Below are 17,903 nucleotides of genomic sequence, written 5' to 3'. Positions count from 1 at the left end.
TGTCCGAAATCTCGGCATTACAGTATGAGTCTCCTTATCTTCTTTTCCATTCAGATAAGGTATTTTTTCGTCCTAAATTAGGATTTCTTCCTAAGGTTGTTTCGGATTGCAGCATTAATCAGGAGATTGTTGTTCCTTTCTAGTGTCCTATCCATTACTTCTTCGTAGAAGGAAAGTCTTCTGCACAATTTGGACGTGGTCCGTGCTTTAAAGTTTTCCCTGCAGGTGACTAGGGACTATCGTCAGTCTTCTTCTTTCGTTGTGGTTTTCTCAGGAAAATGCAAGGGACAGAAAGATATGGTTACTTCTCTTTCTTTTTGGCTGAAGTGTATCATACGTTTTGCATATGAGACTGCTGGAAGACAGCCTCCAAAGAGAGTTACGGCTCATTCCATGAGGGCTGTTGCTTCCTTTTGGGCATTCAAAAGTGAAGCTCCTGTGGATCAGATTTGCAAGACTGCAACTTGGTCCTCTCTTCATTCTTTTTCAAGATTTTTCAATTTTTCATACTTTGCCTCGGCCTAGGCAGCTTTTGGGTGAAAGGTTCTTCAAGCAGTGGTGCCTTCGGTTCCCTGTCTTGTCCCTCCCGTATCATCTGTGTACTCTAGCTTGGGTATTGGATCCCATTAGTAATTAAGATGATCCGTGGATTCATCGTGTCTTAAAAAAGAAAAGAAAATTTATGCTTACCTGATAAATGTATTTCTTTTTTGACCCGATGAGTCCACGGCCCGCCCTGTTCTTGTAAGACAGGTTTTGGGTTATTGTAAACTTCAGACACCTCTGCACCTTGGCTTTTCCTTTCTCTTCCTAACTTCGGTCGAATGACTGGAGTGGGAGGGAAGGGAGGAGCTATTTAACAGCTCTGCTGTGGTGCTCTTTGCCTCCTCCTGCTGACCAGTAGGTGAATATCCCATTAGTAATGAAGATGATCCGTGGACTCATTGTGTCAAAAAATAAATAAATTTATCAGGTAAGCATAACTTTTCTTTTTCTATTTACTTCCCTATCATTACTAAGAGTAACATGCTGATAGTGCTTTTTTTTTTTTTTTTTTTTTTTAAATATTTGATTATGACGTATTCATTTTTTTTGTTCTAGAGTAAATGTGTAAAATATTGGCCTGAAGAATTTGCACTAAAGGAATATGGAGTAATGCGTGTAAGAAATGTGAAAGAAACTCCAGCTCATGATTATATATTAAGAGAGCTTAAACTTTCAAAAGTAGGACAAGTAAGTTGTTGTTATATAGTTTTTTACCTTTTATGAAAAATCAAAAATATGTCTAAATTAATAAATCAATGCGCTAATGAAAGATATAATTTTTATATAAGCCTGTTCTAAGTTCCTCTTATCCGAAAGACCGCCAAAAATACAGTACTGAAATAGTTACTAAAATTGTTAAATTCATCCTTACCACAATTATTTCAGTTTCAATAATATCTACTTACAAATGACTGGAACTGCTAAGGGCGCCGAAATGGCTCCAAAATACGCAAATATATTCATGTCTGACCTTAAACACAGTTTCCTAACCACTCACTCCCATACACCTTATAAATATTATAGCTAAATAGACGATATTTTCATCATGGACAGAAGAAGAAAATTTGAAAACCTTCCATAAAGCTATTAACTCATTCCATTCATCAAGTAACCTTAAAATTTACTTTTTAAAGCACAGTGTTAGCTTCTTGGACTGCACAATAACCATAAACAAAGGCAAACTTTTATTCTTTCATCAAAACCCCCCCACAGATAGAGCTACCACTTCACCAGTTTTCATCCCAGTCATTTCAATCTATTATCTATATTTAAGCTATCCTATACCATTGGATTTGCTCTGATAATGAGAAGCCTGCTAAAAGTCTAAAGATACTGTCTGAATCATTCAGAGAAAAGGGCTATAAGACAAGGACAAGAAACACAAAATAATATCTGCCCTAAAAGTACCATGTGAACAACTACTGCAATACAAAACGAAGGAAAGCACAACACAAACTCCTTTAGTTGTCATACAACCCTGTTGTAGTCTAGAGAAAATACGCAAAATCATAACAGATCTACAGCCACTGCTTGAAGAGGGTATCACACTTAAAAGGGTATGAAACCCCAAATTTTTCTTTCATGATTCAGATAGAGAATACAACTTTAAACAACTTTCCTATTTACTTCTATTATCTAATTTGCTTCATTCTATTTGTTTGTTAAAGAAGCAGCAATGCACTACTGGGAGCTAGCTGAACACATTGGGTGAGCCAATAATATGAGGCATAAATTTGCAGCCACCAATATGCAGCTCTGGAACCTACCTAGGTTTCCTTTTCAACAAAGGATACAAAGCGGAAAAAAAAAACTTAATTAGATTACAGAAGTAATTTGAATTATGAAATTTGGGTTTCATGTTCCATTAAATAAATTTTCCCACACCACCCATATTGGCATTTCCTGAAACACAAACTGATCTGTAGTAAACTGAGCTACGAACAGGATAACATACAAAATGGCACCAAACAATGCAATGAAGCACTTTGCAAACTGTGCCGGCACATACTGAATGTAGTAGCAGCACAGCCAGTCACAATCACAAAGCTTGCAACGTTAAAGGGATAGTAAACACCAAAAATGGGGTTGTTTAAAAAGATAGATAATCCCTTTATTTACCATTCCCCTAACCAACACTGTTACAGAAATATACATTTTACCTCTGTAATTACTTTGTATCTAAGATTCTGCTAACTGCCTCCTTATCTGAGATCTTTTAACTGACTTGCATTTCAGGCAATTAGTGCTAACTCTTAAATAACTTCACGTGTGTGAGCACAGTGTTATCTATATGAAACACATGAACTAACGCCCTCTAGTTGTGAAAAACTGTAATGCATTTAAATGAGAGGCGGCCTTCAAAGGCTTAGAAATTAGCATATGAGACTACCTGGGTTTAGCTTTCAACTAAGAATAACAAGCGAACAAAGCAAATTTGATGATAAAAGTAAATTAGAAAGTTGTTTAAAATTACATGCCCTATATGAATCACGAAAGATTTTTAATTTGGACTTTACTATCCCTTTAAGGGAGAGTACTAATTTATGTCTGCAAATGTGGTATACATGGTACAGAGCACAACATGTGGCTTGGGAAGCTACATAGGGTAACTTGGTCAAAAACTGCACTTTAGGATGAATCTACATAGACGCTCTATTAAATACCACAAAGAAAACAAATGCTGCACCCCAGTTGGACACCATTTCACACAGACTGGTCACTCAATTGGAAACTGAGTGCAGGGAACTTTAAAGCACCCAGGAACCTAAAGCATTTATGGTGACCTATCTCAACACAAAAAACACAAGACTGAATGCAGATTCAAGCTTTTTGTCACACTACCAAATTTTATATAGAAAGCCCCTTACATATGTCATTGGCTTGTACACATATGCTAAATTAGTGACTGCCTGTGCATTTTATATGTGAATATGTTATGTACATACAGTATATCTCAATATGCAATTCTCCATTTTAAATGTATTCAGCATTTACCCTGCAACTGTTTTTGTCCCTGATCTCATATTATACCACCTCCTGCTTCCATAGCCTCCCTTCTTTCCAAGATATCAATGAATGGAATGCATATTTTGGTTAGGAATAATACCTAAGCATTATACATAATGACAACAAGCAAAGGCATTCCGGACATTGTGGACATTTTTAAAAATTGTACTTGTACTTGTCTGAGGGACTATAGAGTCAGCCTAATCTTCTTGTCTCTCGACAGTCTACTTGTCCTGATGCACAAAATAATCTAAATAAAATAGTGCAAGGTAAAACACGTTCTATATTCCAAACAAATGTCTTCTACATAACATTCTTCACTATGTGCAGCATATTTGTGATAGGAAAAAATATCAAGGAATGACATAAAATGCTTGAAAGCACTGGGAAAGTGAGACAAAGAAATAATTAAAAAAGGACTACAGTGATTAAATAAAAAAACTATAGGAAAAAGAGATCAAAACAGAAAAAAGAACCGAGAAGCAAAAAAGGATGAGAGAAACATACTGGAAATGTAAATGTATCAGTCAAATTTGAAGAAGAGAAGGAGTTAAAGAAACGGGGAAAAAGCAATGAATTATGGGGAGACAAAGTGACACATTAAAGATAAAGAAATGAACAAGCGCATAGCTGAGAAACATCTTCTCACTGTAGCTGTAATTGCAGGCAACTATACTAGATGGCAATAAACAGATACACAAATCTAGAGGATAGAATTGAATAGCAGACTAGCAGCGTTTAATACAAGCAAATCATTGATACTAAGCTTTGTAAGTTTTTATTGGTATGGTTTGTATGTTTTTTTCCAATCACAAATTAATTAATTTATTGCTCATAATATATAACTGCTTAATGCAGAATAATTTTTTTTTTCTTTATAAAAATGACTTGTGTTGTGCAAGCATTAAATAGTTTATTATAAAAAAAGCACAGGTATCCTGGTTTAATACAGTATAAACTTCTTTAAACTAGTTAATACATAGCTTATTATAAATAGATTCTGGCATCTCTGTAAATACAGGAAAATAAAAATACACATTTTACAAGCAAAATCATTTTATATATTTTCTTATTCACAGCTGAGTGATGCCTAAATATTCTGGTTTTCCTCCATCACATTTCCCCTCAAATGCTGCACACAGTCAAGCAGGTCCAAGTGATAAGCAAGTCATTTTTGCAACGATTTAAAGGTGACCGATTCCCTTACAATGTGTTGTGGTTTTCGCTGGTAGTCATGGGGTTAAATGGATTATTTTACTGTCTTCACGCGCTTTTTTGCCTGTGTGCATTGCTTGGGTGCAACAAGGTCACCTTACTTGCTAATCTGGATAGTGAGAGACAAGGGACCTTGTGCAGTTGCATGTTATTTAGCTTGTGGTGACCAAGGCTGTGGACATTGCAGGGTGAGACCTGTAAAGTGACCGCTGCTTCTGGATAAGAGAGGGATCTCGGTGACAGCTTAGTCAGTTGCCTGGTTCAGTGAACTCTAAAACTGAAACATCACTTTCTATTTTGTTGGCATTATTCATCAAATAAGAATGTCAGAAAATAAGCAAGCAGAGGTAAAGATTACAAGAAACAAAAGGACAAATGCTTTAAAGAAAAAAAAAAAAAGGGAAAACACGTAATTAATAGCAATCAACATTTACTACTGAAATATATCACTTTAAATGCAGTTTTTAACAAGGGACTAAGCATGTGTCATTACATAGATTGCCTAAATCCTGGTTTCTCAACAGCCGGGCCGTGGCCCAGTACCGGGCCGTGATAGCCCTGCTGGTGGGCCCTGACCTGTCATGCCCCCACTGCACACTTTTACCCCGCTGCATACCAGGGGCAGACTGAGAGCAATCAAGGCCCCAGGAGAACTGTCTCACACTGACCCAAATGTATTCAAATGTATGCAAATGAACATGGTAGCCTCCCTGCCCCAACCCCAACAGGCACATCAACCTCCAGAGCCAGGACCCCCAACAATAAGGGCCAGAGAAAAAGCCCCCAACCTGCAGGGCCAGACCTCACACTCCATGGCCCTCACAGCGACAGACCCCCAGCAGGACCCCCCACACTCCAGGGCCCCCACTAAACCCACTTAACTGCTTAGTTACTGATATGGCAACTGAAAACTCCAGCTTAAGAAATGCACCAGGATCCGTGGAGATGCCATTTGTGGGGCCCCCTACTTGTTAGTCCCTTGGCCCAGGTTCTATTTGCCTGGCTGATCAGCCCACCCCTGCTGCATACTATATATATATATATATATATATATATATATATAACTACCGGGGCCCTGTCCAGCTAAAATTTACCGGGCCTTGAGGTCACTTTGGTTGAGAACCACTTATTCATACCCATTTTATTTGCTGGCACTAGCTGTTGCATGTACAGGGCAACTAGAACGCCAATCATATAGATTAGCATTCAGGTTAAGGCCCTGACCTCACTGATCAGTATGTTACCATTATCTTGTTGCCTCTCTTGCTTTCTTCTATTTGTCAGGGGTTCAGGCAGTGTGGTTAGATGATGTAGTAACATGCTACGTTCATGGGTGTAATGAAGTGTACACAACATTGCAGCAATCAGCATACACTTTTAGGGACTTGTTTGGCCTCTACAATAACGAATATGGCCCTCACATGACCAGTGTGGCATCAACGATTATGTCTATTATTTGGGGCTAGTAGGCTGGAAACTAAATGCCGCAATATACAGGGATGTTTTCCAATATGGATATGCCTATTTTTTTTATTTTTATTTTTAAAGGTAGCAAGAACATTATAGCATAGAGAAAACTTATATAACACCTCTTTTTATGTTTCAGGAAATATAGTAAAAGTAGAGGAATATATATGCCACATGTTACCACCTCTAAATCTAAAATGATCTATCTTACTGTTTCCTAAAGTTAGTATTTTCTCCCTATGTACAAGGGGAACACTGAGAGGACTGTGTGGCAATACCATTTCAAGACCTGGCCAGATCACGGAGTGCCCACGGACCCAGGTGGTGTTTTGGATTTTCTAGAAGAAGTTCATCACAAGCAGGATAACATTTCTGATCCTGGGCCTGTTGTTGTTCACTGCAGGTAACATATTGGTGTTTTTTATCTGTATAATACCATATTTGGTTCTGCATCCTTCTCTGGCTAAGCCATAATTAAATCACACGAAGCCTTTTTAATACAGTAGTTTGTTTCATTTTCTATCAGAAGCTTCTTTTGAGGTGTTTTGAAGATTGTTCTGTAAATTATTTTTTATGAGCTCTTTAAATAGGTTGTAAATACTATTTGGATCTAGCCACAAGCTAATACATTGGCTCTACATTCTGCACAATATAGTATGTTCCTTTTATATGATTTTTAACGTTAATGTACTTACAACTCTAAAAACATTTATTTATAGTGCTGGAATTGGGCGGACCGGGACATTCATTGTGATTGATATTCTCATCGACGTCATACGGGAAAAAGGTGTGCTTAAAGTTTTTATGTATTTATTACTTTCATGAATGATTTATGTAGACTAGTTATTGTGACCTTAAAAAGAGGTAAACACATACATTTTTTATTACACATTTTAACATTTGCAACTGTAAATGATGTATGCTGTGTATATACCACACTGTTTCCATTATCACAATGCATTAGAAAATACCGTTGGACATACCTGGTTGATGCCTCCACTGGCCGCCTTCCAGGTTTGAAATTATTTTTTTTTCTTCATTGGACAGTTTGACCGATCATATGGCTGCCAGTAGTGCTGCTGCTTATATTGAAGGCTCACTCCTGCTTTTACTTATTGGCATACGTGGTAGCTTCAAGGAAATCACACACATACCGATCGCTATGTGACTCACTGTTTATATATTGCTAGCAGTGTGCTCTTTGTTGAAGTGAGAGATTAACAAGCAGATATTATAATATAATAATTTATGTGATTGTGTATTGTTCAAAACAGACGTAAAGAAAAGTCATTAAAAAGGTAACAAAAAAGCATGTGCGGCTTGTCTGCTCAGTCTCGTGGCAGCCTTCTAACGGATCTGGAAATATGATGCCAGTTTAAATATCTGCTTTTAAATACATTCATTTTATTAAAATTGGTACTTTACTTGGTATGTTTATACATACAGTAGCTACATGCAGATATGCATTTTATTTTATATAAGTTTACCTTCACTTTATACAGGGCATAAGTGCGTTTGTATTGTGTGGTCATAAATAACTGCTCTTTTTGAAGAAAGAGATTAGCAGAGAGAAATTCCTGGTTCTCTTTAATTTGCCCGGAGTAAAGAATATTGAAACTTTGCTTTAGCATGTAGCACCCTGATGTATTACAGGACACTTCCAGCATCATTTAGATTGTATATCTGAGAGAGAATATCCAAACACAATCCCTCACTGAATTCTTCCTTCACTGTGCTCTATTCTCCTTGGTGACCTAAATCTACATCTATTTGGACAAAGGGGTTAAATGGACACTAAACACTAAATCTATTTCATGTACCTCTCTTTAATCATGGGTGCCACCACTATGGAACCTAGGTTGCATTGCAGGTATCTGAAGGAGAGTTGCTGCACTTGTGCAAACCAGTCAGTATTGGACTGTAGTGAAAGATTTCAACATGGCAGCACTCATGACTAGGAAGAGGCGGGGAATTACCTCAACACTACTCGTATAAAATGTATTTAGTGTTTAATGTCTCTAATCATAATAACTGAAAATTTGTTTGGTCAGCAAGCACTAAATTAGTATTTTGATTTTTGTTATGTTGAGTATTAGATGGAGAGATTTTAGGAAACAAATTTGTCGACTTCTGTTCAGCAGTTTTACAATGCATTGTATTGCACCATCTTCTAGCAAGTTTGTTTTTCTTTTTACTTTGTATGACAAATTCATTTTTAATTAAAAAGTGTTTGAAGGGACAGGATACTCAACCTTTTTAATAGCATATAAAAGTCCAAAATTGCTTCTGCAGACAGATATAGGTGAAAATCCCAACCTTTATTGCTGTTTTACAAAAACATTAATATAAGGCACCATACCAGGTTAAGAAGGTTGACGGGTCTGCAATTAATTGACAAATATTATCTGTACCAACCATCTAGAACATGATATTTTAAAGTACATTATGCTATAATTTTTTTTAAAAAATGTTCATTTACTGAATAAAACCTTTTCTGAGTCTGAAAACCAACAAACAATTTGCTGTACACAGTTGTGCACTTCCTGTTAATTTGACATCAATTTTTACAGCTTTTACTAAACTTTTTTCACGCAAAAAAAAAAAAAATGTTTTAGCTGCTACTCTTTCATATACATAATTGAAAAATAAGTGTATCACTTCCTTTAAGGTATCCATTGCCTTATCCTGATTTTTAAATAAGGTGTGTGGTCATATAAAGGCTGATGTTATGAATAGCACAGTCATAGATCACACAGTGGGGAAAGATTTGTCCTTGCTATTCTTCTATTTGCCCCTAAAAATGCACACATTAATAAATGCCCCTATTTTTCATTCAGAAATGCGCCTAAAATTGGGCAAGTTTGACTGTAAAATTCTCCTACTCTGTTGCCGTTCTCCTTGGCACACAGGTGCGCCAAAAAAAGGGTTAAATTATATTGTTTTAGTTGTATTTCCTATAGTGCGCCTCATTAATTAGACGTGTTACAAATGTATCATTTCTTTTCTCCTATAGCGGACTGACAGTTCTCCTGCATTAAAGATTTTCATAACTACTGTGGAGAATAGCTTTAGAAATCTATTCTATGCCAGTTGTAGAAGCAATGTTAGAAAAAAAAGGGCTCAACATGGCGCAAAAATATGTAACAAAGTGCAATAACAATCTATATTGGACCACAGGAAAAATAAATTATATATATATATATGCACAACAACAATATCTAAAAATATTAATAGAAAGGATGAAGCAGTAGTCGTCCTAGTGTGAATAAAAGTCCAATCTTTATTTCTCAATTAAAACATCACAGCAAAGGGTAAGAAGGTGCAGGCTGGTTGACTAGTTTCGGCAGAGTGCCGTAATCATAATCCTGCAGCCACTTAAAATTATACATATTTAAAGGGGTTTCCAAACACAGTGATTGGTCAATGTTGGTGGGAGTGTGAATCTACTCCCTCACATAATTTAACCTCTTACTAACATTTATCTAGACCTGATCAGAGATTTGACCTTGTTAACATAGAGTGAGGCATTAGGAAATAATGATCACAGATGATCAGTGCATTTATGCAGGCTCAAAAATATATATAGATATATATATATGTATCTAGTGCATATGGAAAGATATACAGCACATACTCATATGTTCACGACTATGTCATAGATAATGGTAATATAATATAAACAAGTATGCACATATTTATAGAAAATATATAAAATATATATAGCATCGGTATGTAGATAATCTATATTCATGCTAGTATAATCGTACATAAAATGCATACATGGATATGACAATAATGGAATAATGCAATATGCTATTTGAATAATTAAATAAAACACATACAATAATAAACACATTTCCAAGTCATATATTCCTAAACCTATAAAATGCTTAGACCCTAAACAGTTTTAGTTCAAAACTCAAAACTAGTAGTCTATAAGCTAAATATTCCATTATTTTGGCTATGGAATTAAACTCATATAATGTGCTTAAAGTATGTTATGCAAATTGTATGGTATTATGCCCAAAATCTATAGACATATGTGTTTGTAAACAAAGTACCAGTGTATGTTTGAGAGTAGTGCATAAGTAAATATCCCTAAATACTAAGATGTATGAAAGGTGGCCCAGAGCAGAATTCCCTCTTATTTTAATGAAAGGTAAGTCAGTGCAAACTGTTAGCATCATTTGGTAACCACCAAAAAATGGTGTTAAATTGATTGGATACCAACCCAGCATGTAAAACAATATGCAAAGGGTACCAGTGTGGCATTTGTGGGACAGGGAATAGGCCCATAAAATAAAATAATATAAATCACAGTGTCACGAACCATATATCAATGCCAGTGGTTGATGAGATCAAATTCTGAATTGAAGCCCCTTGGTACCTGGGTTTGAAGTTTGAAAATCCAAAAGGCTTCCTGTCTGGCCAGAATTTCCTCTTTATTCCCACCTCTGAATGGTTGCTTAACCTGTTCAATTGCCCTCCAATTAAATGCTCTAACATCTCCTCCGTGTACCTCAATGAAATGTCTTGACAGTGCTGAGACTGTTTTCTCATTTTTGATGTAACCCAGGTGCTCTCGTACTCTCGTACGGACATCCCTGGTAGTCATGCCCACATACTGCCGGCAATGCTCGCTACATTCAATGAGGTACACGACGAAATGAGCAGAGCATCTAATACATCCTTTAGTCTCGAATGTTTCATTAGTGACATGAGAATAGAAGTTTCTTCCCTCTGCTATGTAGTCACAGGCCTTACATCTACCATTGCTACATTTGTATGTGCCATTTACGGCCAACTATGTAGCTGATACTTCCTTTTGTGGTAAAAGGGAAGGGGACAAGATGTTACCTAAGGTGACACCTCTGGAATAAACACATTTAAAACCTTTGTCCACAGTTCTTTTTAAAGCCTTGTCTCCACGCAGTATTGGGAAGTATTTTCTTATAATAGTACAAACTTCATTGTATTCCGATGAATATTGTGTAATAAAAAGAGTTCTATTATCATCCCCTTTATATGGCCTAGGTGTAAGAGTGTCCTGTCTATCCACACTACCCACTTCCTTAGCCACATTATTGATCATGCTGGGCTGGTATCCCCTCTCAATCAGTCTGTCTGCCATATGTTTGCTCTCTTTCTTGAAGTCTGTGTCTGTGTTACAAATTTGTCTAGTCCGTAATAGCTGTCCCTTCCTTGGCTATTCCCCTGAAGACATGTTTCGGGTGAGCACTCTTACTATGCAAGAGCGTGTTACCAGAAATAGGCTTCCTGTACAGGCGGGTAATTACTTTTCCTGTATCAATCTCTCCCTCTAGGGAGATATCCAGGTAATTAATCGTCTTTCTATTCTATTCGCTGGTGAAATTAACCCCATTGTCACTCTCATTGAGGTAACGCACAAAACTTTCAGCCTCCGTTTCACTAGATGTCCATACCAAAAGCAGGTCATCAATGAAACGTTTATATAGGCTAATGTGTTTCCTATAGGGATTGCTATCTGAATAGACAAAACATCTTTCTAGCCAACCCATAAAGATGTTGGCATATGAGGGGGCAAACTTAGCCCCATTGCCGTGCCTTGTCTCTGCAGATAATAAGTGCCCTCAAAATAGAAATAATTATGTTGCAACAGAAAGGTTGTGACTTTAAGTATATATTCCATTACATATTCCTCAATATTATAGTGTAACTCTAGAAAGTACTTTATGGCCTTGATACCCAAATTGTGAGGGATACTGGAATATAAAGATATCACATCCACAGCTAACCAACTGTGGTCAGCTGTCCATGTAAAATCGTCAAAAAGTTGCAAAACATGGGTAGTGTCCTTGATATGACTGTGTAGATCAAGGACAATCGGTTGCAGAATGGCATCCAACCATTCAGACAACGGCTCCAAAAGGGAGCCGATGCCTGAAACGATCGGGTGCCCCTTTACATTTGTCAATCCTTTATGTACTTTGGGTAAGTGGTGAAACACTGGAGTAATAGGGTTTACCACATTGAGATACTTCAGTGTTTCACCATCCACAATGCCATATTGTACACCATCATCCAATAGACTATACAGTTCTCTTTGGAATCTAGCAGTTGGATTACATGTCAGTGTGGTATATGTACTTGTATCCTCAAGTTGCCTTTTGGCCTCTGAGATATATGATACTTTGTCCATAATAACAACACTTCCGCCTTTATCAGAGTTCTTTATGACGATGGACTCATTACTTTTAAGACTGTTTAATGCCAATTTCTCCAACATAGGTGTGTCCGGTCCACGGCGTCATCCTTACTTGTGGGATATTCTCTTCCCCAACAGGAAATGGCAAAGAGCCCAGCAAAGCTGGTCACATGATCCCTCCTAGGCTCCGCCTACCCCAGTCATTCTCTTTGCCGTTGTACAGGCAACATCTCCACGGAGATGGCTTAGAGTTTTTTAGTGTTTAACTGTAGTTTTTATTATTCAATCAAGAGTTTGTTATTTTAAAATAGTGCTGGTATGTACTATTTACTCTGAAACAGAAAAGAGATGAAGATTTCTGTTTGTATGAGGAAAATGATTTTAGCAACCGTTACTAAAATCCATGGCTGTTCCACACAGGACTGTTGAGAGGAATTAACTTCAGTTGGGGGAACAGTGAGCAGTCTTTTGCTGCTTGAGGTATGACACATTCTAACAAGACGATGTAATGCTGGAAGCTGTCATTTTCCCTATGGGATCCGGTAAGCCATTTTTATTCAGACAGTAAATAAGGGCTTCACAAGGGCTTATTAAGACTGTAGACATTTTCTGGGCTAAATCGATCATATTTACACATATTTAGCCTTGAGGAATCATTTAATCTGGGTATTTTTTGTAAAATAATATCGGCAGGCACTGTTTTAGACACTTTATTCTATAGGGGCTTTCCCTAATCATAGTCAGAGCCTCATTTTCGCGCCGGTATGGCGCACTTGTTTTTGAGAACAGCATGACATGCAGCTGCATGTGTGTGGAGCTCTGATACATAGAAAAGTCTTTCTGAAGGCATCATTTGGTATTGTATTCCCCTTTGGGCTTGGTTGGGTCTCAGCAAAGCAGATTCCAGGGACTGTAAAGGGGTTAAATATAAAAACGGCTCCGGTTCCGTTATTTTAAGGGTTAAAGCTTCCAAATTTGGTGTGCAATACTTTTAAGGCTTTAAGACACTGTGGTGAAATTTTGGTGAATTTTGAACAATTCCTTCATACTTTTTCGCAATTGCAGTAATAAAGTGTGTTCAGTTTAAAATTTAAAGTGACAGTAACGGTTTTATTTTAAAACGTTTTTTGTGCTTTGTTATCAAGTTTATGCCTGTTTACCATGTCTGAACTACCAGATAGATTGTGTTCTGACTGTGGGGAAGCCAAGGTTCCTTCTCATTTAAATAGATGTGATTTATGTCATAAATAATTTAGTAAAATGATGCCCAAGATGATTCTTCAAGTGAGGGGAGTAAGCATGGTACTGCATCATCCCCTCCTTCGTCTACACCAGTCTTGCCCATACAGGAGGCCCCTAGTACATCTAGCGCGCCAATACTCCTTACTATGCAACAATTAACGGCTGTAATGGATAATTCTATCAAAAACATTTTAGCCAATATGCCCACTTATCAGCGAAAGCGCGACTGCTCTGTTTTAGAAAATACTGAAGAGCATGAGGACGCTGATGATATTGTTTCTGAAGGGCCCCTACACCAGTCTGAGGGGGCCAGGGAGGTTTTGTCTGAGGGAGAAATTTCAGATTCAGGGAAAATTTCTCAACAAGCTGAACCTGATGTGATTACTTTTAAATTTAAGTTGGAACATCTCCGCGCTCTGCTTAAGGAGGTGTTATCCAATTTGGATGATTGTGATTATCTGGTCATTCCAGAAACACTATGTAAAATGGACAAGTTCCTAGAGGCCCCGGGGCCCCCCGAAGCTTTTCCTATACTCAAGCGGGTGGCGTACATTGTTAATAAAGAATGGGACAGGCCCGGTATACCTTTCGTACCTCCCCCCATATTTAAAAAATTGTTTCCTATAGTCGACCCCAGAAAGGACTTATGGCAGACAGTCCCCAAGGTCGAGGGGGCGGTTTCTACTCTAAACAAGCGCACCACTATACCCATAGTAGATAGTTGTGCTTTCCAAGATCCTATGGATAAAAAATTAGAAGGTTTGCTAAAAAAGATGTTTGTTCAGCAAGGTTACCTTCTACAACCAATTGCATGCATTGTCCCTGTCACTACAGCCGCGTGTTTCTGGTTCGTTGAGCTAGAAAAGGCGATTATTAGTAATTCTTCTTCTTATGAGGAGATTATGGACAGAATTTGTGCTCTTAAATTGGCTAATTCTTTCACCCTAGACGCCACCTTGCAATTGGCTAGGTTAGCGGCGAAAAATTCTGGGTTTGCTATTGTGGCGCAGAGCGCTTTGGTTAAAATCTTGGTCAGCGGATGCGTCTTCCAAGAACAAATTGTTTGACATTCCTTTCAAGGGGAAAACACTGTTTGGCCCTGACTTGAAAGAGATTATCTCTGATATCACTGGGGGCAAGGGCCACGCCCTTCCTCAGAATAGGTCTTTCAAGGCCAAAAATAAACCTAATTTTCGTCCCTTTCGCAGAAACGGACCAGCCCCAAGTGCTACGTCCTCTAAGCAGGAGGGTAATACTTCTCAAGCCAATCCAGCCTGGAGACCAATGCAAGGCTGGAACTAAGGAAAGCAGGCCAAGAAACCTGCCACTGCTCCCAAGACAGCATGAGATGCGGGCCCCCGATCCGGGACCGGATTTGGTGGGGGGCAGACTCTCTCTCTTCACTCAGGCTTGGGCAAGAGATGTTCTGGATCCTTGGGCGCTAGAAATAGTCTCCCAAGGTTATCTTCTGGAAGTGATTCATCCTGTTCCATTAAAAGAACGAGGGATGGGGTTCTACTCCAATCTGTTCGTAGTTCCCAAAAAAGAGGGAACGTTCAGACCAATCTTAGATCTCAAGATCCTAAACAAGTTTCTCAAGGTTCCATCGTCCAAAATGGAAACCATTCGAACAATCCTTCCATCCAGGAAGGTCAATTCTTGACCACGGTGGATTTAAAGGATGCGTATCTACATATTCCTGTCCACAAGGAACATCATCGGTTCCTAAGGTTCGCATTCCTGGACAAGCATTACCAGTTCGTGGCGCTTCCTTTCGGATTAGCCACTGCTCCAGGGATTTTCACAAAGGTACTAGGGTCCCTTCTGGCGGTGCTAAGACCAAGGGGCATTGCTGTAGTACCTTACTTGGACGACATTCTGATTCAAGCGTCGTCCCTTCCTCAAGCAAAGGCTCACACGGACATAGTCCTGGCCTTTCTCAGATCTCACGGATGGAAAGTGAACGTGGAAAAGAGTTCTCTATCTCCGTCGACAAGAGTTCCCTTCTTGGGAACAATAATAGACTCCTTAGAAATGAGGATTTTTCTGACAGAGACCAGAAAAACAAAACTTCTAAACTCTTGTCGGATACTTCATTCCGTTCCTCTTCCTTCCATAGCGCAGTGCATGGAAGTGATAGGTTTGATGGTAGCGGCAATGGACATAGTTCCTTTTGCGCGCATTCATCTAAGACCATTACAACTGTGTATGCTCAGTCAGTGGAATGGGGACTATACAGACTTGTCTCCGAAGATACAAGTAACTCAGAGGACCAGAGACTCACTCCGTTGGTGGCTGTCCCTGGACAACCTGTCACAAGGGGTGACCTCCCGCAGACCAGAGTGGGTCATTGTCACGACCGACGCCAGTCTGATGGGCTGGGGCGCGGTCTGGGGATCCCTGAAAGCTCAGGGTCTTTGGTCTCGGGAAGAATCTCTTCTACCAATAAATATTCTGGAACTGAGAGCGATATTCAATGCTCTCAAGGCTTGGCCTCAGCTAGCGAGGGCCAAGTTCATACGGTTTCAATCAGACAACATGACGACTGTTGCGTACATCAACCATCAGGGGGGAACAAGGAGTTCCCTGGCGATGGAAGAAGTGACCAAAATCATTCAATGGGCGGAGACTCGCTCCTGCCACCTGTCTGCAATCCACATCCCAGGAGTGGAAAATTGGGAAGCGGATTTTCTGAGTCGTCAGACATTGCATCCGGGGGAGTGGGAACTCCATCCGGAAATCTTTGCCCAAATCACTCAACTGTGGGGCATTCCAGACATGGATCTGATGGCCTCTCGTCGGAACTTCAAGGTTCCTTGCTACGGGTCCAGATCCAGGGATCCCAAGGCGACTCTAGTAGATGCACTAGTAGCACCTTGGACCTTCAACCTAGCTTATGTATTCCCGCCGTCTCCTCTCATCCCCAGGCTGGCAGCCAGGATCAATCAGGAGAGGGCGTCGGTGATCTTGATAGCTCCTGCGTGGCCACGCAGGACTTGGTAGGCAGATCTGGTGAATATGTCATCGGCTCCACCATGGAAGCTACCTTTGAGACGAGACCTTCTTGTTCAAGGTCCGTTCGAACATCCGAATCTGGTCCTACTCCAGCTGACTGCTTGGAGATTGAACGCTTGATCTTATCAAAGCGAGGGTTCTCAGATTCTGTTATTGATACTCTTGTTCAGGCCAGAAAGCCTGTAACTAGAAAAATTTACCACAAAATATGGAAAAAATATATCTGTTGGTGTGAATCTAAAGGATTCCCTTGGGACAAGGTAAAGATTCCTAGGATTCTATCCTTTCTTCAAGAAGGATTGGAGAAAGGATTATCTGCAAGTTCCTTGAAGGGACAGATTTCTGCCTTGTCTGTGTTACTTCACAAAAAGCTGGCAGCTGTGCCAGATGTTCAAGCCTTTGTTCAGGCTCTGGTTAGAATCAAGCCTGTTTACAAACCTTTGACTCCTCCTTGGAGTCTCAACTTCGTTCTTTCAGTTCTTCAGGGGGTTCCGTTTGAACCCTTACATTCCGTTGATATTAAGTTATTATCTTGGAAAGTTTTGTTTTTGGCTGCAATTTCTTCTGCTAGAAGAGTTTCAGAATTATCTGCTCTGCAGTGTTCTCCTCCTTATCTGGTGTTCCATGCAGATAAGGTGGTTTTACGTACTAAACCTGGTTTTCTTCCAAAAGTTGTTTCTAACAAAAACATTAACCAGGAGATAGTCGTGCCTTCTTTGTGTCCGAAACCAGTTTCGAAGAAGGAACGTTTGTTGCACAATTTGGATGTTGTTCGCGCTCTAAAATTCTATTTAGATGCTACAAAGGATTTTAGACAAACATCTTCCTTGTTTGTTGTTTATTCTGGTAACAGGAGAGGTCAAAAAGCAACTTCTACCTCTCTCTCTTTTTGGATTAAAAGCATCATCAGATTGGCTTACGAGACTGCCGGACGGCAGCCTCCTGAAAGAATCACAGCTCATTCCACTAGGGCTGTGGCTTCCACATGGGCCTTCAAGAACGAGGCTTCTGTTGATCAGATATGTAGGGCAGCGACTTGGTCTTCACTGCACACTTTTACCAAATTTTACAAGTTTGATACTTTTGCTTCTTCTGAGGCTATTTTTTTGGGAGAAAGGTTTTGCAAGCCGTGGTGCCTTCCATTTAGGTGACCTGATTTGCTCCCTTCATCCGTGTCCTAAAGCTTTGGTATTGGTTCCCACAAGTAAGGATGACGCCGTGGACC

At 39.2% G+C, this 17,903-nt stretch overlaps 1 protein-coding gene across 2 annotated transcripts in view; it reads left to right on the top strand.

Moving 5' to 3' along the window:
• The window catches only part of PTPN11 (protein tyrosine phosphatase non-receptor type 11), a 147,177-nt gene that overhangs the window by 97,607 nt on the left and 31,667 nt on the right, over positions 1 to 17,903 (top strand). For both annotated transcript variants that reach the window (XM_053701697.1, XM_053701696.1), the window contains exons 10-12: positions 1,102 to 1,233; positions 6,483 to 6,637; positions 6,954 to 7,021. In XM_053701697.1, the coding sequence (XP_053557672.1) occupies positions 1,102 to 1,233; positions 6,483 to 6,637; positions 6,954 to 7,021 (355 nt within the window). The remainder of the gene's footprint in view (positions 1 to 1,101; positions 1,234 to 6,482; positions 6,638 to 6,953; positions 7,022 to 17,903) is intronic.

Source organism: Bombina bombina, chromosome 2, assembly GCF_027579735.1.
Source record: "Bombina bombina isolate aBomBom1 chromosome 2, aBomBom1.pri, whole genome shotgun sequence".
Lineage (NCBI taxonomy): Eukaryota > Metazoa > Chordata > Amphibia > Anura > Bombinatoridae > Bombina > Bombina bombina.
This window is presented reverse-complemented; position numbering and strand designations above follow the sequence as displayed.